Here is a 26,683-nt window from a genome sequence, read left to right on the forward strand (position 1 = left end):
TGTTTAATATGTTTTAATTTTATTGAAACATAATTTGGAGATCTCTAATACATCTACATACATACATATTAAATAAATAGGCATCACAAACAATTTTATCACAGCCCCTTTGGAATCAGACCAGCTTGAATTTATTTTTTAACGAGTTTTTTTAATGCTAAATGCTAATTATAATAATGAAAACATAAATGAATCGTAAAAGAGAACTACTCATAAACGAGAGGTGAACGGTTTAGCTAATTATAACAGCGAATATTTTTTATTAAATTTAAAGGTACAAGCAATGTCAAACAATTTTTTTTCTCAGAACCATTTGTTTAATATTGTTAAGTTTTGATTCTCTGCTATAAGATGCTGAACCGGTATGTAAATTAATGACAGTTAATTAGTCCCATAAAAGAAATTCTAATTTTAGATGACTTTTAAATTTTGTTTCCAATTTCAAAAGCAAGCAAGGTCTGATTTTTGGCCATTTGGAGAACATAAGGTCTAAACAATTGGAAAAAACTAAGATTTTATATCTGCAACAAAGATTAATAATAGATAGATAGCAAAAATTACAATATTCTGAATGTATTAGCTCGCGTGCAAGTAATATCTGGATGAGTTTTTTTTTTTATATAACAGCCAATATTAACAAATATACTTTATCTAATAATTGATTAACTAGTAATAATATTTCATATAATCATGAATGTGTAGGAAATTAATATTGATTGATAGTAGATATGAGGTTAGGTGAATTAATTATTATTATGACTATTGAAATTGATAAAGTCCTAGGACAAACGCAGGAGTGACAAACGTCGGATTGGACTCTTAACCTAACCTATTTCAAACCTTCTTATAGGTTTTTCCAAATGCCCACCCCATACGGGGAGCTTATTTGTACATTCAAATCTTAACCTAACTTAACCTGTAATACGTAATAAACTTAATATTTTGACACTGACGTTTGTCACTCCTGCGTTTGTCCTGGGACCAAATATACATGATTTTGTAGCAATAATGATAATAAGTTTGTAGAAAATGGTAATATTATAGTGACACAAGAAATAATACCTTAATTCCTTCAGAATTATCTGATGGATGAAAAGGTATTTTTCTCAAGTCACAGTGTTTACAAATTTGAGTCAATACTTGTCACAGCTGGAGCAATTTCTTTCCTATCTTTGGTTTTAGAAAGTATCAGCTAAGGAGTGTGGCTTGGGTCACACAGGTTAAGGAGTGTGGGTAGGCCATACACCTCAAGGAGAGTATGCTGGGGTCACACAGGTTAAGGAGTGTGGGTAGGTCATACACCTCAAGGAGAGTATGATGGGGTCACACAGGTTAAGGAGTGTGGGTAGGCCATACACCTCAAGGAGAGTATGCTGGGGTCACACAGGTTAAGGAGTGTGGGTAGGTCATACACCTCAAGGAGAGTATGCTGGGGTCACACAGGTTAAGGAGTGTGGGTAGGTCATACACCTCAAAGAGAATATGCTGGGGTCACACAGGTTAAGGAGTGTGGGTAGGCCATACACCTCAAGGAGAGTATGCTGGGGTCACACGGCTCAAGGAGTGTTGGTTGGGTCACACAGCTTGAGACGTGTAGGTAGGTCACACACACAGCTTAAATCACACGACTTGGTGTTGGTGGGTCACTCAGCTTAGACAGGCGGGTCGCCGTCCGCATCCGGTGATCCACGTTGTAAAGGTACCATTGACTGAAACATTACATTTAATAATAAAAAAATAATTTTGAAACTATTTCACACAAAACAAGATATGATTAAATCATTAAAAAGGCTAAAGCGGCTTAAATGGTATATGCAGGGAAAGTTGTCAAGAAAAATCAGAGGTATAGCTTTAATAGCAGCTGAGTAAATCTCATTTTCCTCATAACGTTACGGACAGACATAGTGAATTATAGAGTAGATTCGCTATAAAGTATCAAACTTTTTCTTAACCATGTAAAAAATTAATTAATCAAAATGTAAATGTAAATGATGTTCACCTCAGATTCATGAAACTTAGCCATAGTTGCTCTAATAGGTGGTTGATAACCTTCTCTAGTCTTCACCATAACCTTGGACATGTGTCCGCTCTCACCTCCCACGGGCTTGTACCGTTTGCATAGGTAGAAAGTGATCTAAAATATACATACAAAATTTTATGTTAATTTAAAATTTTGGAGAAAAATTTAGTTGGAATTATAATTTAGATTGTTGATGTAAACATAAACATAAAAAACATTTATTCAGTGACAGATTACGCCCCGTCTTACGAAGCAGTACATACAATAGTACACCAAGCTACTGCTTAGTACCAGGTGTACTTTACAATTTTTCATAATATTTATAAATTTAAATTGCATGACTAACACTAGATGTTATGTGTGGCACTGATTAGGCTTCCCTAAAAGTAGGAATATGCGTATCCGAGATGTTTGCATTGCCTTTTTTAGGTTGGCATTAAGTTAATAAGAAAAATAAGAAGTAATAATGTCAAAATAAATGTAGGTAAAATTAAATGGACAGGGGAAAAAGAGAAGGAAAGAAGGGTTACAATAAATTTTAAGGCTAGTTTTTCTTAAATTTTAAAACCATTTCTGTAATTAATAAAGTAAGGTTTTTAATAAATCCAGGCAAATCAATATATTTTAAGTACATTCATTACATTCTTCAATATTACATATAGATTTAAAAAGTTCATCTTTAAGATTTAATGCAAATGTTTTTTTAGGAATATTCTCATTTAAAAGATCTTTTTCATGACAAAAATTATTCCATAGTCTTTGAAATGAAAATAATGGAAACCTTTCAATTTTTTTAAATTTGGCTATTGGAATGTAAAACTCACTAGAATTTCTTAGTTGTCTCTGATTTCTTAGATTATTTCTAATCCATACACCATCAAAAGAATTTGGTAGCCTCCAGCGAATAAAATCATAAAAAAATAGTAGTTTTGTATAAATAGATAGCTCCTTAATAGGCAAAACATTAATTTTCCTAAACAAAGGTGGCGTATGGCTGTTATAAGCGGATTTGTGTATAATTCTAATAGCTTTTTAAAAGCGAAGCTTTTCTATAATTAGGGTCGGTCCGTCCGTCCGTCCGTCCGTCCGAGACATATAGCTTTTATTCGTTAATTTAGGCATGTTAGAATTGGCCTATCGATTTCAAACTTTGCATGGTGATTCCTGTAGTAGTTAGGTACGATTTAGAAAACGTAGCAACTCTATAATCATTACCAGAATGTCCGTACGTTCATTTTAAACATGTTGATTTTTCTACTTTTTTAACAAAAATTTTTTATGGGATCTAATCATCCGTTTGATCTGATTTTTGGTATATTGATTCCTAGGACAACAAAGTACAATATTATAGGGGAAGCAACTCCGTTTGTCCTACCGTTTCAGTGCTTCGCTTTTATGGATGTTGTCATCCTTGTTTTTGTAGAACTACTAAAGGCTTAATAGATGATTCTAAGCCACAGCTCCATGCTGGCAAGCAATACAATAAAGAGTCTTAATCTTTTTCTTTTCGCAACAAAAACGGCTTTTTTAGCGGATAAGTAAGGATTGTAGCTATTTTTAAATTTTTGTGATGAGATAATAGAAGATAAATTGACCAACACCCTAAGTTATAATAAAAAGTTACCCCTTAAGAAATTTTTTTAAAGATTGGAAACTGATAAATTGTACTGGCAAATCAAAAAGTCCCTCTTAACGAATGAATGAGAAAACATTTACTTTAGACATTAGGAACCAGTATATTTCCCTGTTTTTTTATTATCATCCTAGTAAATAATAGGAATATGACACATTTCACCCAACTACTTTTACCAAGTATAAAAGTTATGACCTACCGCTGTACAGGCAACACTAATAAAGGCTGTGACTGCCACAATGAGAGCGATGAAGAGGGTCTGGTTGCTGGCAAACAGGGCCTCCTCCTCCTCTATCACAATGATGGGTGCACTGTTGGGCTGCTGGGGGCGTGGGGTCGGAGCAACTGTTGTTGGTATACTTCCATCTTAATAGTCAGAATCAAAAAATAAAATCAGAACAGATTAGCGTTTTTTTATATCTATGAAAATTTATCTTGCTTAAATTTTATTATTAAAGAAATCAATGTACACTTAAAATATATCAAGAATAAGTGAATACCTGGAATGCAAGTAGATCCATCAGAATCCAAATTAAATCCTTGTGGGCACAGACAGACGGACATCATGTCATCCGCATCTCCCAGGTTCCGGGGCTTCCTGGTGGAAAGATGGGGAGATGGAACACAGAGATGACTGCAGGCAGTGGACCGTAGCCTGCAGAAGCTGGTGCTGCGAGGCTGAACCAGGCTGTGTCGGACTTTCAAGGACATTGGTGTCACAACCTAAAATTAAAATAAAACATATTGAAAAATTTTTCATATTGTTTTTTAAATATTTTTTTACACAAAAACTTTCTTTTTAAATTAAGCACTTTAAAGAAAAAGAAATATGAAAATTCTTACCGAATAACTTTTCTTGTGTTGTAATAACTCCTCTCCATTGAACTTGTTGGCTTTCAATATCTTGGTAGAATTCGCCCTTCTGTCTGTCCAGTACATTTGATCCTCAAAAATTGCAATGCTGTAGGGATGGTACAGGTTGACTGGTGAGTACATGATCTTTTTCACCTCCTTAGTCAGTATGTTAACCATTGATATTGTGTGAAGCTTGGCGTCCACCCAGTACAAAGTGTCGTGAACAGGGTCCAGAGAAATGCCATTGGGCCACAGGATGTTTTCACTGACGAGAATATTTCTGTTTGATCCATCCATGTTGGACATTTCAATCCTGGGCTGTTTGCCCCAATCTGACCAGAAGAGCCAGCCCTTGCCGGGTTTCACACAAAGAGACCGAGGCTCCTCCAGATCTGAGGTAATGATATCAACATGATACTTGCCGTTGAAGTCTGTAACTGCAATAGTCTTGTATCCCCGTGGGTGGGAATGTCTGCGCACATAGTATAGGTTGTCGGATATCCAATCGACCGCCAGGCCCTCCTCAGATTCGCCGTCGACTATGATCTTATGGGTGCGCAGATTATCGCTTAATTTAGTTCTGTAAATTCTCTTGTCATATGATTCTGACCAGAAAAGCAAATCACCCTCCTGATGATAATCCACCCCAATGGCGGACCTTGTTCCGTTCACCAAGGCCGTTGTCCTCTCCCTGCCCTCGAGTATTGTCAAGCGGATGTCAGTTTTGTGCGTGAAGACAATGCTTGCGACCTCGCTGGTAGCGGCCAGGCAGCGCTCTGGGTGGTCTGGATGCTGGAGGTAGCCTGGGACACAGGAGCACGAGTAGCTGCCTGGGGTGTTGTGGCACACCTGGGAACAGTGACCTCCCTCGGCGCACTCATCAATATCTAAAAAAAATATTGTCCATTAATAAAATAGTTGATTTCTGAATCCCTATAATATAGTAACAGGATTTCTGTGTGTGTTTACCGAGAAATCTTGCTAAAGACTGAACCGATTTGGTTCTGTTTTACGATGTCGCTTATCATAGGTTCTGGGAAGATATATAACTATTTTGGGGGAGGGTACCCCCGACTCCCAAGCGAAATCGGAAAAAAAATAACAAAAGTAGGTATTTCTAAAAGGCCGCTTGACAGAGCCAGTGTCGAAGAAACATGAATAAAAATCAGCTGATCTTAACATAGACAAATTATTTCTCCACTTATTTCTCAACTTAGATTTTTAGATAAACATTTTAAGTTTAGCTAATGGCCTCAAGGAACGTAGCCACAGAACTTACCGTGGCATGTATTATTTGGACCCATGATAAAGCCCGAGTAGCAGGAGCAGACATGTCCCTGTGGGGTATCCACACACTTCTGATCACAGCCACCGTTGTTAACACCGCACTTGCCCTCTCTACCACACCTCTCCCTCGGCTCATCCTCAAAATCTCCGCAGTCGTTTTTGGTGTCACATACAAATTCTATCGGGATACATTGTTTCTTGGGGCCACAGTCAAATTCTGTTTCAGGATCACATTTGGCAATACCTGAACAAAAGTTATTATAAAATCAAAAGTACTTACATAGTGCATTTAAAAAGTATATCTATATTATTATTCATTCAACTAGGAACGTCACGATAGACAGATAAAAAAAAGTGTACACATTCCTTATCGCAGAATCGAGCAAAAATGTCAACCCTATTCAAGGAAAGCAGAGCATGAAAAAAAGACGAGACGTCAGTCCAGGCCTAAAATGCTCTACATATAAAGTGCAATCATAAAAATAATTTGAAACAAAGAATTAAGAAAAATGTTTGTAAAACATACGAGCGTGCACTAGGAGAACTAAGGGGAGGTAAGCATTCTGTAAAAGATCCCCTTTTTTACCCTAATTACAGAATTGTACATCTATGAAAACATATAACTGTTTGTAATTGTGTATTTTTTAAAATTCTTTTTCAAAATTTTTATTCTGTCCTGCTATATTATTTTTTTTTAATAATACTTGTACCTGCACACACACACACACACACTCACACAAACTTAATGTGAAACGCGAGAATCACGTGAATGCAAACAGACAAGCTAGATTCATTTTAGTAGCATGACCTTGTTTCTTAAAATTACTAGGTATGATACCTTAGGACAGAAATATGAAGGAGGAAAAATATCCTTCAATATAAAGTAAGATTTTGTAAGGATGCCATATTGATATATATACTTTTATAAAATCTATAGGTAATATTTTAATTCGAATAAAATATTGATTCAAATTGTTGTATTAATAGTTATTTATCGCTTCGTATTATAAACAGATTTCCGCAGATATTAAAGTGAAAATTATAATATTAAAAACAGTTTTTTAGCCCCGAGGGGAAAAATCTCCGATCATTTTTTATTCATGGAAAATTGTCTGTAATACAATGCTTTACATGATTTTTTTAGTATGGCTGTGAACCGGTTTAAATCCAGTGGATAATAATCGGTTTAGAAGTCATACTGGAAAGATGCCTACCGCAATTCCGTTCATCTGACCCGTCCATGCATTCAGGATGACCGCTGCAGTTGAATCTGCCAGGTATACACTCACCATCATCACAACGAAACTCCTCATCCCTAAACAACAATGGATATAGAATATACGTGGATATATTGACAGAAGAAAATTTGTTGTCAATTTAGGACCTCATTTTTAGTCAGTTCGTTCATCAATTAGGAGAGGAGAGGTAAAGGGGGTGGATGGGGGGGGGTATCATTACTTTAGCCAGGTGCGAGTATCACTTTTAAGAGTACATGAAAATCTAGTGAAACATCTAAGTAATAATATATTGATATCTGAAACAAAAATAATGAATTTATTTTCAAAACATATTTCTTGTGAAATTATTTATTTGAATATTCGTTGTACCAGTTTGTTTAACAAACTTTATAAATTCTTAAGAAACAACAAGATGCACACACATACAAATATTAAAGTACAAATATTATTATAATAATATGCTAGGTATCAAATATAAGAAATAATAAGTATTTAGTTACAAAACAAAGTCTATCCTAATCCTAGATTATAAATTCTGCATTTAAAAGGTTTAACTACACTTGATTCCAAGAATAAATGTATTTTTATAACTCTCTAGGAGGTAAACTATATAATGTGCTGGATAAAAATTCCTTTACATAAAACTCTGAGAAATATTGACGTACCTATTCTTTTAAAAATGATTTAAAAATTAGATATTGGATAACAATCTTTGAAGTAAATAGACTTTTTCGCAAAATATTTTAAGGGAGGGGGCGAAAGTGACACTTTTTGAAACCAAAAGTAAAAGTTAAAGGAACTCAACTAAAAAAAGAGTTACAGGTCTGACATTTTGCATGGCAGTTGCTTTTTAGGGGTACAATATGGAACTGTAAAGAAACGGCGTCGCAACCGCCGAAAACCGCCGAGAAAAGGCAAAAAAAAATTCGGCGGGAAACGGCGGTTTTTGGCGGTTGCGCCGCCGTTTCATCGCAGTTCCATATTTTACCCCTATAAAGCAACTGCCATGCAAAATCTCAGACCTGTAACTCTTTTTTTAGTTGAGTTCCTTTGTTTACTTTTAGTTTTGGTTTTAAAAAGTGTCACTTTCGCCTCCCCCCTTTAATTATCTAATTCCAGGATTTTTTTCTGGATTGTTTTGACGAAAATCTAAAATATTTAATATTGTAAGCTAGCAAGTACAAATAATTGAGTACGTCTATTTTACCCATCTGCAATTTTTGACGTTTTCCTTCCAAAGTGCATTGTTGAGCACAGCGAGACAGGCAGACAGATGGACATTATTGATTATAGAGTAGCTTCACTACTAGAAGTCAAATAACTGCACCTGCAATGGTTTCTAATTCCGCAAATTTCTTCAGATTCATCCGACCCATCCCTGCAGTCAGCATCCCCGTCACACTGCCAGTCAAAGTGGATGCAGTCGTTCGTGGTCTTGCACTTGATCTTGTCCTTGCCACAGTCGGTGTCCCCGTGTTCCAGGGTGCTTTTACAATCCTATATAAAAGCATATATAAAAGTACAATGAAGATTCATATAGGTGTGCAGAAAGCAGTATTTTTCTTTACGGTAAAGACAGTGTAGGGGAAGGCATACCGGTATGGTTTACTTAGGAAATAATACAGCTTGACTAATCTAGTCAAAAAATAATCAAATAGTCATGTAATGAATTAATTGTTAAGGGATTAACAAAGAAAGTACGGGGGGGGGGGGGAGGAAAAATAAAGGGTAAAACCAGATTGCGCTGCAGACTGGCAGGAACCTAAAAATACTAACCGCTTCATCTGTATCGTCTCTGCAGTCCTGATACCCATCACATCGCCAGCTCATGGGCACACACTCGTTGTTGGCGCACTTGAACTCGGACTCCGGGCACTGCTTCTCCTCGCAGCTCATCTCGTCGCTGTTGTCCTTGCAGTCCTGCTCCCCGTTGCACCACCAGATGTTGGAGATACACTCCCCGTCAGCGCACTGCATTTCTCCGATCTCGCAGGTTGAATTGCCTAAACAGTTTGATTAAATTAAAATTGACAAGAAAGACATAATAAAATCAGAAATCGTTTTACTGAATCGTCCTTCTGACCTATAAGATATTAAAATTATTGGAATGAATTGTCAACCCCTTAAAATAGTTAAAGCAGCTAAAAGTAGCAAAAACATCTCTTGATTAATTCTTTTTTTTGCCAATTAAAACGATCGTCTGCTAATTACTAGATTCGAAGAATTTTTGCAGTCACGTTGTGGATAATGTTTACTTCTAAAACAGATATCATACGTTTATTTGCACATTAAAATATTAAGCAAGTATCGTACAGTAATTTTAAAGATATTCATAATACTTACTTAAATATTTATTGGTCATACTCTTACAAAAGATAATAAAATCTTAAGGAAAAATATTTTGACATTTAATAAATCTTTATTTTACTGATTGTCAAGTACAAAAAGTATATTAATAAAAGACATATGTAGTTCAGGGATCTAAAGGGATAAGACGATGGCCGATAAATTGATGTACATCCCTTATGATGCTATTACCCCCCCTTCCCCCCCTGTAGATAGAAATTAGTGGTTAAAACATGTGGACACTGAACCAACCAATCAAAACACAATTAAAGTCCCCAAAGTTGTTAAGTCAACGAATAAGAAAACATTATTAGAAAACTTTGGGTACTAGTTTAATGACAGCCCAATGTACCCTCCCTCCATGAATGTGTGTATGTAGTTAGTAAACACACATTAAATAATACGCATTTATTAGAACTTAAAGAAAAACAAGGATTATAATGTCATTAAAAAGCGCAGCAATTTCTCAAGAATATAAGTTTAGATAAATATGAAGATACATTGTTTTACAGTATAATAATAATGGATATAGGATATACATACGTTAAAATATTGACAGGTAAAATTTTTTGTTAATATATCTTTCTAATATGACCTAATTTATTGGTTACTTCGTGCATCAAGTAGGAGGGGAGGGGGGGGGATAGGGTAAAGGAGGAGGATGGAGATAACGTTATTTTAGCCTGCTTCGAGCATTACTTTATCAGAGTACATGAAAATCTAGTACAACATCCAAGTAATAAAATATTGATTGTAATAATATATGTAAAAATCTTGGATCAAGAATTTGAACTGTTTATCTGTCTGTATGTATATCAAAATCACTTTTTACACACGCTTAGGGTATGACAATGTCTGGGTGTTAAAGATGGAGGTTGAGTATTAAATGTGAGCCCGGCTTGACTCAATTTCAGTGCAGCAAAGTTTTGGTGTTTGCTTAGACGGTCATGTCCTACTTTAAGAGTAGCAGCATTAACAAAAAGCTGAAAATGAATGACGCTCTACTACATATACAACTTGCGTAACAAAGAAAGACTGCACAGACTAACACACGCCGAACATGTTCATTAGATTTTTTTCATCAGATTTGACCGCATCTCACTGACAAAATTGCCTAAAAATCCTTTAGACTTTTTGACGCACCGTATTTATGTAAATTCAAAGTAAATGATTTAACCATTGCTTCATTTTTTTGCATCAAAACTTAGCACCAGAAAGTCAAAACAAAGAAACTAGTTCTTTTCTTCTTTATTTTTTTGTACATTTTGTTAATGCTTGTATAATATCAAGTTCTAGAAAGTTTCATTTTAGATTTTAAATTGAGTTAGGTATATTTCTTAAAATAGAAAGATAAACCAACCTAAAAAATTAATAGAATATTTTATTTTTCCTCTAGCATAACTAGTTGCTTCACCCATAGCCTCTAGGAAAGGGTGTAAAGGTCAGGGAAATGGCCTAATATCACCTCAAAATAGTGTTAAAGCTTCCCTGAAAAGTACAACTCATTCAGACCAGCCATTTCTAATATCTTTAACTTCAGAAAAAAACATACTTCTTTATTTCATAGATCTAAATGTTGAATTATAGACGGAGACGTTGCTAATTATATAGTAGTGGTACGGTAAATTAACTGTGGATTTATGTGGATATATTGACAGGGAAAAATTTGTTTTCAATTTAGCTTGCTAATATGAAGTTTATTTATTGGTCAGTTCGTTTATGCTGCAAGAGGGAAGGGGATGGGGTTAAGGGGGTAGATGGGGGGGGGGGGGGTATCGTAATTTTAGCCAGATGCGAGCTACACCTTGTAAATGAAAATCTGGTGCAACATCCAAGTGATAATATAACCATTGTTAAAAATGTAACTTACTGCAACTGAACTCGTCCGACCCATCCAGACAATCATTACTGCCATCACATCTTAATTTCTCACTGATACAATTTCCGTGGTCATGACATTGGAACTCATTGGCCGTACACCTTAAAAATATTAAAAATCATATTTTATTTATTGTTTGTCAATTATGAACAAAAGAAAAGCTCAGAAAGAAATTTTTAAGCTGTACTTCTATTCAGGGATCTAAAAGGATAAATTGGTGTACATCCCCGATGATGATACACAAAATTACCCCATCTGTAGTTTACAATCAGCTGTTGAAACGTTTCGACACTCAACTTTATGATCCAACCAAGCAAGATTCATTAGTCCCTAAAGTTGTTAAGCCAACAAAAGTGAAAACGTTATTATAAAACTTTGAGAATCAGTGAATAAACAGCCTAACGTCCCCACCCTCCCTGAAAAAAAAGAAAACCAATCTTTAATGCTGTACTTCTATTACTGGTTTAATACTTCATCAGACACATTTAATTTAAGACCAAACTAGTCAAGAACTTTTTTCTTTTATAAACTTAACTATCGCAAAAATAGAATACAATTCTTATTTGCTGAAATTCCTTTCATAGGACCGTTTTAGATATCCTTACAAAATAAAAATTTTAAGACTTCAGCAAGAATAAAAAATGGCCAACTTACACTTTTTGTTGACAATGCAGAGGTCCTTCATCACTGCCATCCACACAATCTACCTGACCATCACACAGCCATAACTTCAGGATACACTCGCCTGAACAAAGGATAATATACAATAATACAATATTCCTGGATATTATGACAGAAGAAAAATTGTCCTCAATTTAGGTTGCTAGCATCTATTGGTCAGTTCGTTCAAGCAGGGATGGGATGAGGTATATGGGGGGATGGGTCGTTATTTTAGCCAAATACAAGTTTTATTTCATTAGAGTATATAAAGATTCATTTTTTTCCCCTGCTGCAAAATTTTTATTTTTACCCCCTCCTAGTTTTTTCCAGCAAGGAAGGAAATAAAATGGAAAAATATTTTCAAAACTCTTTATTTTATTTATATTATCCCCCCTCCCACATATTCTTTTAGTTTTTTTTCACCAAAAAGGTGAGAAAAATGGAAAAAAATGCTTTCAGTTCTCTTAATTTTTGCATTATTTTCCCCCCATGCCAACCACATATTTTTTATTCCCCCCCCCCCCCTCAGCAGGGTCAAATTTGAAAATATACACCCCTGGTATATAATGATCTGGTGCAAGATCCAAAAATAAAAAATCCATTACCTGAACTCTCGCATCTTACATCCTCAGGGCTACAGGTTCGTACTAAAAAAAACAAATATTTTTTTTTTCTATTCCCAATTTGTTAGTTATCCTTCTTTTTTCTAAAGGCCTCTCGTCATGGATAAAAGATAAAAGGGATAAGACAATGGATTATAAAATGTACTTTCAATATTATGAGAAAAAAAATCCACTACTGTAGAATAAAATCTTTGGTTTAAAATTTGGACCTCTAAGATTTGATAAATAGTACTTAATGTTTTTATGATAGCATATGAGAGAATTGGGTACGAGTGTAATTTTCAGTCCAATGTCTCCTCCCTCCTTAATTCGAGCAATCAAGTAAAAATCTTTGCTTAAACTTCTTAAAAATCCAATTAGAACATGTTAGGACACCGACAAAATCTATGGCTTCGGGAAATAGGCTTAAACTGTTTTTAACCTATTTTTTTATCATATATCAAAAATATACTATGACACCAGTAGAATCAGACTGCAGAGCCCAAATTTGAATTAAGTCCCCAATAAACTTTTTTGGGGGGATTTAAAAATCAATTTTATATGTTGCTGTGATCATTTTGATGGAAGCAAAAGCATTTTTTAGTTTGGGGTTAAATTGTTTCTTACAGAACAATTTGATGTGATTCAGATTATATCAATACAATAATAAAAACTCTACTCTGTTCGATGCAAATAATTTTTTTCTAAAACAATAATTTATATAGAAGAAATTTAACATTAAAATAAAACATATTTTTCTGAAGTCTGAACCAATTAGAAGCCTTGTTTCATTTCAGTTTTTTACAATTCAAAGAAGAGTGTTTTCACAAAGTGACTTATTTCCAATGTAGTTAAATAATTTTTATTTAATTAAAATGAAAAGAATGAAAACTATACAGATAAAAGATACATGCTTTTTAAAAATATTTAAAAAAATAAGTTTGAATAATCTTATATTTTATCATATTTGTATATGTGACAAAAAAAAATTTGTTGTATTGCGTAAACGTTTGTTGTCATCTTTCACTATTTAACCCTTTACAGCCAATTTTTTTTTGTTTTAAATAAGTGATGGAAAACAAGCACGATAAAGTTAATTCATTGATATATTGTAAAGAATTAAGTTTTTAATGAATTAATTTAGATGAGATCAAAAGGCCTAATTTTACTCTATACCAGAATACTATATATATGAAGCAAAACACTCTAAAAGCTACGAATTTTACCCAAATAAAAAAAGACCTTTTGCTCTGATTAAAAAAGACCACAGCAACAGTAAAATTAATTTTTAAATCCCCTCAAAAAAGTTTATTGGGGACTTAATTCAAATTTAGGCTCTGCAGTTTAATTCTACTGGTGTCATAGTATATTTTTGATATATGTTTTAAAAATAGGTTAAAAACAGTTTAACCCTGTCCGAAATTACCCCGCATTGTATGATCCCAGTTTAATGTTCAATTGAATTATGAAATGGGCAATATATCTTGAATAGAAATTACACATGCCCTTGAATAGTTTATTGAAGGACAAAAGACTAGACTAATATTTACATTAGTACTATGCGTCAAATGTCAGTTGAAAACTTTCAAGTTTCTAAAAAAATTGTGAAAAATGTTTGTTAAAAAATGGTACCTAATTTGTTTGCGTAATATTCTACTTAAATTAATGTATATTCTAATAGATGACTTATAAAATAATGACGTTTTATATTGTTACTTTTTATACATCAATAAATAATTAAGCCTAAAGAAAATGTAGTATATAAGGGGGGGGGGTTTTAAATGCAACCATCTCGTAATCAATGATTAAATGGCACTTAGAATTCGAATTTCGATCTGAAATTGTGCATAAGTAATCCTTGGTAGGTCTATTTTCCCTAAATCAAACAAAAAGTTGGAAAAGTAACGGCTAACGGCTGGCGGCTTAGCCGTTTACCCATTTTTTTGCTATCTTAAGAGCACATTAGTCACGAAACCTATCTCCACATAATACTTTATCTCGCTCAAAAACCTTATCAAACGGTTCTAGCCGGTAGCTGCTGGTACTAGAAATTTTGAAAACTGTTATTGCTATCATTTAACATGAATTAAACCAAAAATATGTTTTAAAAAGTTGATTTCTACGTAATTAATGATGAATTTGCCCTGAAAATAGGCAAAAAGCGGCTAAACGGCTGAGCCGCCAGCCGTTACTTTTCCAACTTTTTGTTCGATTTAGGGAAAATAGACATACCAAGGATTATTCATGCACAATTTCAGATAGAAATTCAATTCTAAGTGCCATTTCATCATTGATTACGAGATGGTTGCATTAAAACCCCCCCCCCCTTAAAAAGCAATTGGTTATTAAAAGTTTTGGTCCTACTCTCTCTTGTGCATGTCTACTAGCTTAGGAGTAGACAGTTATGCTCCCACAATGAAATTATTCAAAATTGGCTCTGAAGTTTAAATTGATTAAATAAGGAAGTCGTCCTTCATACCAATTTTTTTTGAGAGGGGTAATTTTTTCTATGGGTGATTTCTCTTGGGAGGTTGGTAGTACCCTCCAAAAAAAATAGTTATACCCCTTCCCAGGACCTAAGAAAACCTATATTGTTAAGGAGAACCATAACGGTTCAGCAGTTAGCAAGATCCTTCGGTGCAAACAGACAGACACACACACAGAGATCCTGTTACTTTTATATAAGGATTATTTCAAGTTGGCAGAGGCCAAGGTCATGAAATAAATTACTCTCGGAGGACATTGTGAGAGAGTTTGGAGAATGGGACAGACAGACAAATTGGTTTCATTCACCAATTTGGACTAAAAGCCATTATAAAATAAGGTCATTATACGTTCTTGCATTTTTATGTGGCAAATTTTGTTAGCAGGAAGGAAGGGGGCATCTGACTGTAAATAACACAAGTACTTATATTCTTTTAATAATGTTTTCTGATTTGTTGGCTTCAAACTTAAAAACTTTTATAAAATTTTTATTGGTTGGTTAGCGTCCAAACGGTTCAGCCAAAAGTTTTAATCTACAGTCGGGGTAATTTTGTTTATCATCGGGTATGTACAACAATTTGTCGTCCATTGTATTATTCCTTTAAATCCATGGCAAGCTTCACATAGGTCCTGTGATGGTTTTAGGCTATTATATTTTCAGATTTAAGTCTTGGGAAAATTTAATAGAAATATGTAGCCCCTCTCTAGTCACTTTCAATTCAAATCTCCTAGATGATAGATGCAAAATTATTATATTGCAGAATGGGGAATATTAATTTTTCAACGATTGTGGTATCCTTGTATCCCTATATCAATTTACCTTCATTATTTTCACAGTGTTTCTCATCTTCATCAAATTGACAGTCAGACTTGCCATCACATCTCCACTTTTTAGGAATACACTGGGCTATTTCTGCAATAATTAAAGTATAAGTTTAGATGTATAACCCAGACAACTACCTGGCCCAAGTGGTGGGGACCTTTTTCGTCTGCTAGCAAATTGCATTCTGCTCTTTAGTAGCGACTTTGCTGTGTTAATATTTCCGACGCTATTGGCTGATATTCAATGACCTAATGAACGGTGAAATCTTACATTTAAGCAATTTTGCAACGTAGTATTTTTGAGCTTCGCCAATTGGTTGTTTTTGAAAGATTCCTCGACTGAAGGTAATCATCCTTGTTTGAATTTTAACACCATATATTTTTTCTAAACTTTAATCAATATCATTAAAATCAAAAGACTTACTTGATTCGTAGCACTGAAATTCTGTAGTAGCACACACCTCCTTTTCTCCTAGAAAAATAATAATGCAGTAAATGCCTATGTAGAAAATATTTCTGAATTACGCGGCGATAAACAAACACTTGTATAAGATAGAAAAAAATAAGAATGACAACATCAATAAGTAGCGAAGCTCTAAAATATGAAGGAAGGACAAACGAATATTAACTCTTACATATGGTCAGAACTTAATAGGCAGAACATAAATTTGTTTTAATTAATTAAAATAGCTAATCGTTACGGACGGACGGACCCTAATTATAGAAAAGCTTCGCTTTTAAAAAAGACAACGCAAATATTCACATGTCAAATCTATAATCAAACAATTACACTTACACAAGCTTAAATTCATTTCTGTCTCAATCAAGTTATCATAATCCTTTAAATACGAAGCACTTGAAAAAATGTTAACTCACTCGCTTGTTGTCAATGAAGTATACGGTTCGAGCCTTGTCCAGTGAAATGCTATAGAGACGTTAACACGATATTTAATGCGGCTCTGATAAGAACCTGACATTAGTGCTAAAAGAGGAGGGAATGCCTAGACCGATAAACAGGGGCAACTCATTGACATTAACGGGTTTTAACAAAGGTTGTGCTATCACCACCTTTAGCATAGTAGAGGTACAATTGTTTTAGAGGTAATGCTGGTATGTGTTTACTGGCATGTTTTAATGCATAACATTTCAAGGAGGGAAGGGACATTGGGCTGTTAATTACACTAGTCTCCAAAGTTTTATTATAACGTTTCCTTATTCGTTGGCTTGACAGCTTTGAGTACTTTTATTGAATTTTGATTGGTTTGTTCATTAGGTTGAGTTGTTTCAACCACCAATTGTAATCTACAGAAGGGGTAATTTGCTGTATCATCGTTGGGGATATACATCGATTTATCGGCCATTTGCTTATACCTTTAGATCCCTGATAACATTTCATTCTCACCAGGTAGTTTATAGATTTGATATAAATGATCAAGAATATTGGCTACTTGATATAATTTTGGTAGGGTCAACATTCTTTCTAGTAAAATCAATAATATGACCAAAATGCACTTTGATGGTGAAACTTTTTTATGGAATAGCAATTCTATAACACATCTAATCACATCGTCTCTGTTTTAATATGTTACATTTACTGTTATTTCTTGAAAAACAATAATATATTTTGTTTGATAATATTCATTAACTTAGGTACAAAAATTTGTCTCGCTCTGAGCTTGCAACTGATGGATTTGCTATTCCTATTTGATGCATTCTTTTAAAAATTAAAAATATTAGCATAAAAAGCTTCCCAGAGAACAATAATTTTTTTGTTTTTAACTTTGATATTTATCGAAAAATTAGGTAAAATGAAAAAGTTTTCTTATCAAGATACTTACTAAATATTGTAAAATATTTTCAACAATTTTTTAAAAGTTTAATATACTCGTGCAAAGTATTTTTGCACTTGAAAATTGCACGTGAACAACACAAAATAATATTTGTACTTGCTCATACACATGTTAATAATAATTTTCATGTTTTAAGGAAAATGCGTAGCAAAACAATTAGGATGACAACATCCATAAGTAGCTAAAAAATGGAGTGGACAAACAGACAATGTGAATTATAGAGCAGATTTCGGTTCTCATAACAATGATGAAGACTGAAGAGAGAGAATGGAAAAAACCTTAAAAAATTAATGAAGCCTTAAAAAATATTGTTTACATCTTTAAAGCATCACAGACAGACTGACATAACATTTATGGATTGGATGCGCATTTCATAGAAATCTTCACTAAAAGTTTAAGCTGTTTATCTTTGATAGCAGCCTAGACAATCACACTTCCCCCATAGCAATACGGACTGAATGACAGACGAACAAAGTGAATTATAGAGTAGCTTCTCAATACTAAAAATATCACAGGAACAAGAACGAAAAAGTTTGATAGTAGCAAAGATTTTGAAGAATATGTCACAAAAAGTGAAAGTTAAAAAGGAGTCGAAAGGGTCAGAAAATGAGGAAAGCACTTAATACACAATTAGGATGAGATACTCAACAGCATTGTAGAACGACAAACAGAATTTGTGATTTGTAAAGTAGTTTTGCTAAAATAAAATATACTAGCGGTTATGTCACTATAGGCCTTTAGGGGCATGTAAAATGTTTTTTTTTTAATCTATGTTAAGATCAGCTGTTTTCAAATATTTTTTCGGCCCCTAAATGGGATTGTTATATTTTTTGTGATTTCTCTTTGGAGGGTGGCGGAAACCTCCTCAAAAATAGCTATAAACCTTACTAGGACCTATGAAAAGCTACACTTTAAAGGAGATCCTCAGTACACATACACAGAAAGACAGACTGAGATCCTTTTAATTATTAACAGGATATATAAATAAAAACTTCAATGTCAACGGTGAGTTTAAAGCAAAGTTAATGAAAAACTTTAATGTTGTATTTACATTTCTATATAACTTGCAAATTAAAACCATTTATCTTAATAAACTATTGTGGATCAGTACTGCATAAATGCTACAACCAGACTAAACTGATTCAGCATATAAAGAATACATACAAAATAATACTCCAGCTCAGATTACAAAATCCTTTACTTGAACACCACCTTTATATTTAAAGTGCAATTTAAAAGCTTTAATTCAAAGTAATTAAATGTTAAATTGCATAAAATGTAAATCATGTTGCTTTTTTCTACACACCTTATTCTAATAAAGTCATGAAAATCCACCCAAACCAAAATCCATCAGTAGACCTTTACTTTACAGCTATTAAATTTCAACCTATATCATCTACATTTTACTAAGCATAATTTACATAATACCTGTGTCCTTCCAGTTAAATATCTATGGGACACAACACCCATCATGGAAGTCACCACCAAAACTATAAAAACCCAAATGTAAGTGTACTTATGTACACTAAAATCTTAATAGCAAATCTACTCTTCAAGTCAATCTTTTCAATATAATATGTCCTAGAACTTTATTATTCATTTATTTCAAATCTTCCTAATACTTCTTGTTATTAACCATGGGCATGAACTATTGTAAATATTAAAGGGATTTATTTTCAAGTTTCTTTTTCGTTTTCTTCTCTTTTTTACCTTTTCTTAAAACAAAATTACCCCTATTTCAACATATCATAACTCAAAAACATCAAGTAATGACAAAACTTTAACAAGAAATTCGCTACCATTGGACCATATCATCCTTGTTAAAAAAAACTTGTGTTTATTCTGATTCCAACTAAATGTAGTGAAATGGTAAAACTCAACATCATGCTGAACTAATTTAAAAAGAAAAGAAATTTAAATTTCATGTAAAAAGAACCTAGATCAATTGCATGCTAAGTAAAATAAAATAGTTAAAAACCAACAAATTATGATATTAATGATTTATTTGTTATAACTAGATGACAAAAATGAAGAATATCACAAGTTTTGAAAGAGGATTAAATACAAGATTTCGTTTTTAGTCTACAAAAAAATTTTAAAATAAAGTTTTACCATGATTAATGAAGTCCAAATAGGTTTTAAGTAAAAGGGAAGATGATAAAAAGTCGATGAATAAATATGATAATATTCTATTATGAGCATTATGTTTAAAATTAATTATGGATTTTACATTATGACACACAATCATATAAAGATAAAATATGAAATATTAATAAGTAACAACTATAGAAAATCACAATAAAACTAATATGTATAGTCTGAACAAATAGTATTAACTCTTGGCCACTTTGTAAAATAGTTTAATTCAATATAGATCTGTCTTCATAGATGTTCCTTCGTTGAACAGCCACCTGATGCTTCCACCTGTCCTGCTTGCTGGTCACCTGGTTCAACAATGTGCCAGGACGAATGTTAGATCCAGAGCCGCCGCCGCCGACTCCGCCTGGGCCACCGCCGCTGCTCCACTCCCGTGAGGTCCGTGACGTGACTGCAACATCAGGCAAATGATGATCATCTTCCGGGCCGATGCAACAGGAATCATCATATTGGCGCAACGACATCTGTTCCTCTTCCTCTTGGATTGAGTAGTTGAGCCGCAGCCTGCGGCGCACCTTCGGCTCCAGCACCAGGAACAGAAGGTAGAGACCCAACAAGCCGATGATGGACATGACCATCATCACGACAAACTTAATAACCGCAGTATTCCGCTGTTCATACTTGCAGACACACCTGGGACAAAATGCTTGTGGCAGCTGGACCTTATGGGCCGGGTCCAGCGACAAAGTCTCGTACAGGCTGGTGATCACCACATTGGGACAGTCACACATAGTTGGTGGCACATTTTTTATGTACAGCTTGCGTTCAGTGTGGCTAGCATTTACTATTGATGGGTTGGGACACACGCACTTGCAGCGTACGTCACCGTGGGCTTGATGGTGATGTTGGTGAGGGATTGAAGTGACTTCCACAGCATTTGATTCTTTATTCACTTGTTCTACCGTATCGTCATAGTCCACAGCTCTAACAAGAGCTATAAGCATGTATAAAAGCAAAGGATACATGGTAAAACTTCATACAGCACTGTTTTATATAATTAACTATGATAAATGTTTTGATAACACTTGAATTTTAGTAATTACAAAATGTAGAACAAATACACAGAAGTTTGAAGTGTGTGTGTGTGCACTAGCTGAGTAAAGACACCATCACTCCAACACTCAATTAACCTTTCCCTATTCAATACATTCCCCCTCTCCCACCAAAAGTTGTTAGCTCCCGGGAGTAGTGGGAGCACCCCATTCAGAGAGATCAACACAGAAAGCTGAGAAAGCCAGCTCAATGTCAGACAAGAAAGTTTTTACTTTCATTACAAAACTCGGGTAATATCCTTCATCTCGACTCTGAATCACAACCTCCCCCCCCCCCTTCCCGTCTCACACAATATGTTGAATAATTTCAGGGACTTCTTTGAATTAGGTTGGGTTAAATAAAATTCAGGAGAGCCCTATGGGACTTTCAAGACTATTCTACTAAAATAAATGGGGAGTCAAGTGTGTAATATGGTCTACATGACAATTTAAGGGATATTAACAAAATCGAACCATAAAATACTAATACATATATTTTTTCTATATACTATTACTACTGGCATTTTCCAACAGAAACCAATTCTTTGGAAATAAATAATGTAAGAGGCTGGAATGGAATATTCTAAGTTAGATCTATGTATGTGCATTCATTGCGTAATAGAAACCTTTCTAGTAAAGACAAAAATGAACATGGAAGGCAAATATTTCTGTTATATGTAAATTCTCATAGAAAGAAGTAGGATGTATGCATGTCTTTCTGTCAGGCCGCTTAGATCTCTTCGCTAACCTCTGGATCAAAGGAGGTTCTTTAGTTTAGAAAAGCTGCCAGTTTCATCTATTTTTTTAGGGCCCAGGTTAACCCCCTGAAAGATAATGTAAACCCGAACCCACAACCTTTTTTTCTTAAAATAGGGCATATGACTCAGAGATGCCCCTAGAGGCTTATGACGCAGCTGCTTGCATATATTTTGTATAAAGGTATTCTTAATAATCAAAAAAAAACGTTTCTAGATTCTTTTTGTTCATTACTATTATACAGTGTGTTTTTTTTATGAGAACTTTTTTGAAAGCAATTTTACCCCACTTATAGTTATCAGAATTTAATGATTAATGGCTTATTTTCTTCGTTTTTTAAGGCAATTAATAGAACAACAACAAAAAATATTTCAGTTTTTATTTAAAAAGTACAGTAAAATCTAAATTTCAAAACTTAGGTGTCAACATATAAAAATGGTTTTAGCGCATTTTTCTTAAAAAAATGGATTTTCTGTAGTCGACTTTGGGGGGCCAGTACTCCCTCCCTGGTTGAGATATGACCTTCAAACTTTGATATGTTCTAGTACATGTCCCTAATAGTATCTGTATACATTTTTAGCTCTATATCTCAACTTTGAAGTGTTTAGCAGCCATTCTTGCAAATGGTTGATTATTTGAGCATAAGAAAAATGCGCTAAAACCATTTTTAGATGTTGACACCTAAGTTTTGAATTTTAGATTTTACTGTACTTTTTAAATAAAAACTGAAATATTTTTTTGTTGTTCTATTAATTGCCTTAAAAACGAAGAAAATAAGCCATTAATCATTAAATTCTGATAACTATAAGTGGGGTAAAATTGCTTTCAAAAAAGTTCTCATAAAAAAAACACACTGTATGTACTATGCACAGATTTTACCAAGGGTGTTTGGGTCTTGATGCAAGAAATAAAAAAATGGTGGCAGTCTTCCCAAATACATTTCTCTTGGAGGGTGTCAACACATCCGCACACCCGTTTACAAGTAATTGTTTTTCCAAATACATTTCAATATTCTAGTTAAAAGATGCAGCTGAAGGAATTTGACAATAAAAACAAACGTTTTTTTATTGTTTATTATTAAATATGACTATTTATTAAATCAACAAAAAAACAATGATGATGAAATTAGAAATTCCTTGGAAAATGAAGGATATTTTCAGGTAAAGTTATGACATGTGATTTAAACCAGTATAAACATCTTAAGCTATGCGGTAAGCTTTTTTCGTTAGTATAAACCTACTAGAATTGTCTTATCGATGACTCCTTTGGCTTTAACAGTAAGGTTCGATTTAGGAAGCGTAGCAACTCTGTAATCATTTTTGTAATACTGATTATTGTTATTTTAATTATAATGTTATGTCATCCTTGTTGTCATATGAAATTTTACTTTCTATTAAGTTAAATCTAGACATATAATTGCAAAAGTTTTACTTCTGTATAAATTCTTTGTCTTAATAAATTGAACGTCAGTAAAATGAATACACAATTCATAGTAATCCATACTTAAATCATATGTGTGAAGTTAATGTTAACATCACCTGCTCAAATAACCGCTCAACTTACCGCATGACCGCAAAGCTAGTTGCATGACTTATTTTCTTGACGAACAACTTTTTTTAAGTAGGGCATGAATTGTTGAGTATTTTTCGTCAAAAAGTCAAGAAAATGCGTTTTAGCCTACTATTAACGTCAAAAGCAGCTAATTATTAGCTCAATTTAAGAGGTGTAATAATTTTTACGAATTAGTATTTTTCAAGGTTTAACAGGAATAATATTTTTTGATAAAAATATATTAAATAGATATATATATAGAAGTGAAACATATTATTTTCATGATTAATAATAATGTAACAACATAAAATTATCTCTTAATATCATTATAACCAGGGATCTAAAAGGATAAGACAATGGCCGATAAATTGGTGTACATCCCCAATGATGTTACACTAAATAACCCCTTCTGTAGATTACAATTAGAAGTTGAAACGTTTGGACATTCAACTCAATGAATCAACTAATCAAAATTCAATAGAAGTCCCCAAATATGTTATTTATTGAATAAAAAGCTACAAAACATTTTTAAATTGGACTTAAAACAATGAATAGTTTCTACGTGTACCATAAAATATCAGATTGTTAAAGGAATCTCCATGCAAAAGATGAAATCGCTTAGACAAATCTAACGTTCGTAAATCAGCGATAAAAGTTATCCGTCATGAAAATATGGTAATATTTCAAAATTAGATAAGCTTTGCTTTGTATAGGTATGATAAATTGTCATGCTTAAACATGCAAAAATTTTAACAAAAAATGTTATCAAGCATCTTATCAATTTATCTAAAAACTTGTAATGTGTTCCTAAGGATTTGAACTTATAATTTTCTATAAGTAAGCGTGTCCGCTAGTTTCTCGTTGTATCCAAAAAAATGATATGACTTTGACAACAATGTTCTTAATAGCAAATAAACTCTTTCTCAATGGCTCAATAGTAGGTCTTCAGAATTAATATAAAGGGAGAAAGAACTTGGTTAATAACCTATAGCTTTTAGCATTATATAAATCATAAACTGTTTATCTTTGCTTTTATGGATGTTTACTTACTTTGTTTTGTTTAAATTAAGAAATATGTTATCATCAAAATAGAAAATTAATGAAAAATAAAATGCTAACAATATAAAAATAAAAATAAATATTTTTTATAAGCTTTAAATTAAAGGGGTAGTTTCACGAAATGCATTTGAACTTAATTTAGTGAACCGCATATTTTTTCCTGGTTAATTGGTTAAACTACATATATATGGCATATATTTGAAAGAATTTCAATTTTCTACCACGTAGTTTTTAAAATATCAAGACTGAAAATCGTCTTTTTAAATTGCATATATCACAAAAAGACGATTTTCAAGTCTTGATATTTTCAAAACTACGTAGTAGAAAATTGAAATTCTTTCAAATATATGCCATATAAATATAGTTTAACCCATTAACTAGCAAAAAATGTGCGGTTCACTAAATGAAGTTTAAATGCATTTCGTGAAACTACCCCTTTTAAAAACCGAATATCAATATCCAAGGTTGTTAAGCCAACGAATAAGAAAACGTTATTAAAATACTTTGGGGACTAGTGTCCTCTTCCTTCAGGGGTAAATAACAAATTTGTTTAATTAGAATATGAATAAAAACAAATTTAAAAGCTTACCTAAAAGATAATCCAAAATGGAAGCTTGAAAAAGCAAAAGAAATTGTTAAATCATTATGAAAACTAACCAAACTAACATGACTAATCTATTTATTTATGCTAACATGTTATTTTTAGTCTAACCGCTAGACCGATAAGGCTCTCCTTTTCAGTGATATTTTAGAGTGAGGTTACCTACACCCTCCAAAGAAAAATAAACCCTAGAAAAAATCGACCCCCAAAAAAGTTCCATTAGTCTTTTTAAAACTAAAATTATGGTTGGTGTGGCAAAATACCCCCTTCCCCCCTAAAAAAATTAAATTATTATTCTATCTGATAAAGAATATGTTTGTATTCTAAAATACATACCTAATTTTAATTTTCATACACTGTAATTTATCCGATTGTGTTTAGACAACTAGGGCCATGTCACTTACTGCTAAAGGCTACGCTCCGTGCCTCAAGGGGGCTTTGTCCCTCAATGGATTGTAGTGGCTGGCAAACCCCCTCCCCTCCCCTCATACAATTAATACTCCTTAAAAAAAACTTTCGAAAGTCACTACCCCATAACCCTGGAAAATAGCTTAAAACCATCTCCAACCACTAGTTACATTCCCCGAAGAGAACAATCGTATCGGTTCAGTGGTTAGGGGCAAATTTAAGGGGTAAAGAAACGGACGGACAGACATCTCTCTACCATAATATTTTACAAACTCAATTTTTAACAAACATGTCAAATTATCATTTTAAAAAACTAGAAAAATGTAAATTCTTACCATTTTCAGCCAATGAATAACAGAATAAAGTTGCTAGTAGCAGCAAGTCCTTCCAAAATATTGACAACCGCATTTCTTTCACAAACTTTGTCTTCAAGTCTTAAAACTTTACTTATATATTATTATAAGTTGTTAATTTCACTTTGTAATAATCAAACTGTAATTTTATTATTTTTTTTTAGTTTAATTATAATGTCACTTTCTCTTGCTGTGTCTTGATTTAAACTAAAAGTATTGTCACATCACCTCACGCTGTGTGTCTGTGTAAAAATGATGTGTGTTTGTGCGTGTGTGTCTTGTCCCCTCTCAGAGCCTCCGTGTGTATTATATTCTGCTTACAAGCAAATATACAACTCTTATTTATTTCTCATCGTACCATAGTAGATTTTGTCTATGAAAATACAAAAATAATTATTTATCACAAAATATAATCATATATACCATATCATTTAGTATTTTTTATAACTTAATATAGTAGTTTTTCTTTGGTTGCTTCCAACACCATTTATTTGAAAAGAATGCGTCTGCTGTTAAATTTGAAAATAACCGGCTTTTGGTGACGTAGCACCCTCACATTTCATCATATAAGGATTCTTCAACTAAAACCAATTATAATAAGTTTACTTAAAATGTGCATTACAGACAATTTAATGACACTATTCTGATAATTTTAAGTTATTGCCTTTTGTCTAAAACCATATAATGGTTATAAATTGTTAATAATTAAGTGAAATTTTAAAAAATCCCAGACGTTATATGAAGCTGCACTTTGGGGGGGGAATCATTTTGTATAGAGTATAAAAAGGGAAGGCAAGTTGGGCGGGTAGGAGGGGATAGAGTCATGGGAGAAGGTCAAAAGGGGGGTAGACAGCAAATTAACAACACTCATTTTAAAACCGACACTTTTTTGACAAAGTCAAATTATTCCGTATTTTGCAAGATCAAAGATATATAAAATGAATATAAAACCACTGTTTTAAATTTTTAAAGACAAAGTTATTGCAATTTTTGAAAATTTTAGCAGTTAAACGAAGTGATTATTAAACCTAGGTCAAAACCATTTTTGTTGGGGATTTGACGGGTTCAAAGCTCAGAGCTGGATCTTTAAA

General features: G+C 33.3%; 3 protein-coding genes across 7 annotated transcripts in view; 1 reads left to right on the top strand and 2 right to left on the bottom strand.

Moving 5' to 3' along the window:
* Uch-L5 (ubiquitin carboxy-terminal hydrolase L5) overlaps positions 1-26,683 on the top strand; it is a 294,886-nt gene that overhangs the window by 120,529 nt on the left and 147,674 nt on the right. The window lies entirely within an intron of this gene.
* Positions 3-26,318, bottom strand: LOC145316185 (uncharacterized). 3 transcript variants are annotated; one of them, XM_080156537.1, is made up of 17 exons: positions 25,575-26,273; positions 24,820-24,843; positions 16,251-16,298; positions 15,825-15,917; positions 12,524-12,565; positions 11,913-12,003; positions 11,250-11,359; positions 8,810-9,036; positions 8,361-8,530; positions 7,010-7,110; positions 5,788-6,039; positions 4,497-5,395; positions 4,154-4,376; positions 3,853-4,019; positions 2,000-2,134; positions 1,642-1,709; positions 1,571-1,600 (listed from the first exon to the last, which is right to left on the bottom strand). In XM_080156537.1, exons 1-16 carry the CDS (start codon positions 25,645-25,647, stop codon positions 1,653-1,655), a joined length of 2,712 nt encoding a protein of 903 aa, XP_080012663.1. In that variant the 5' UTR covers positions 25,648-26,273; the 3' UTR covers positions 1,571-1,600; positions 1,642-1,652. The 3 variants fall into 3 exon arrangements, with proteins under 3 accessions (XP_080012661.1, XP_080012664.1, XP_080012663.1); XM_080156535.1 differs by having other exon boundaries at positions 3-1,709; XM_080156538.1 differs by lacking the exon at positions 24,820-24,843 and having other exon boundaries at positions 3-1,709; positions 25,575-26,318.
* LOC145316194 (proton-transporting V-type ATPase complex assembly regulator TMEM9) lies at positions 18,693-20,967 on the bottom strand. The gene has a single exon (XM_080156550.1). The coding sequence runs from the start codon at positions 20,796-20,798 to the stop codon at positions 20,037-20,039; it is 762 nt and encodes a 253-aa protein (XP_080012676.1). The 5' UTR covers positions 20,799-20,967; the 3' UTR covers positions 18,693-20,036.

The sequence above is a fragment of the Acartia tonsa genome, chromosome 4 (genome assembly GCF_053477335.1).
Source record: "Acartia tonsa isolate MP-2025a chromosome 4, ASM5347733v1, whole genome shotgun sequence".
In the NCBI taxonomy this organism is placed as follows: domain Eukaryota; kingdom Metazoa; phylum Arthropoda; class Copepoda; order Calanoida; family Acartiidae; genus Acartia; species Acartia tonsa.

Excerpts from the sequence above, each read along its gene's own strand:
- LOC145316194 (XM_080156550.1), bottom strand. The coding sequence starts at position 20,798 with ATGTATCCTTTGCTTTTATACATGCTTATAGCTCTTGTTAGAGCTGTG.
- LOC145316185 (XM_080156535.1), bottom strand. The coding sequence starts at position 25,647 with ATGCGGTTGTCAATATTTTGGAAGGACTTGCTGCTACTAGCAACTTTA. Across the intron at positions 12,004-12,523 it reads TGTAAGATGCGAGAGTTCAG|GCGAGTGTATCCTGAAGTTA; the intron begins GTAATGGATTTT and ends TCCTTTGTTCAG. Across the intron at positions 11,360-11,912 it reads CTGCATTGTCAACAAAAAGT|GTGTACGGCCAATGAGTTCC; the intron begins GTAAGTTGGCCA and ends AATATTTTTAAG.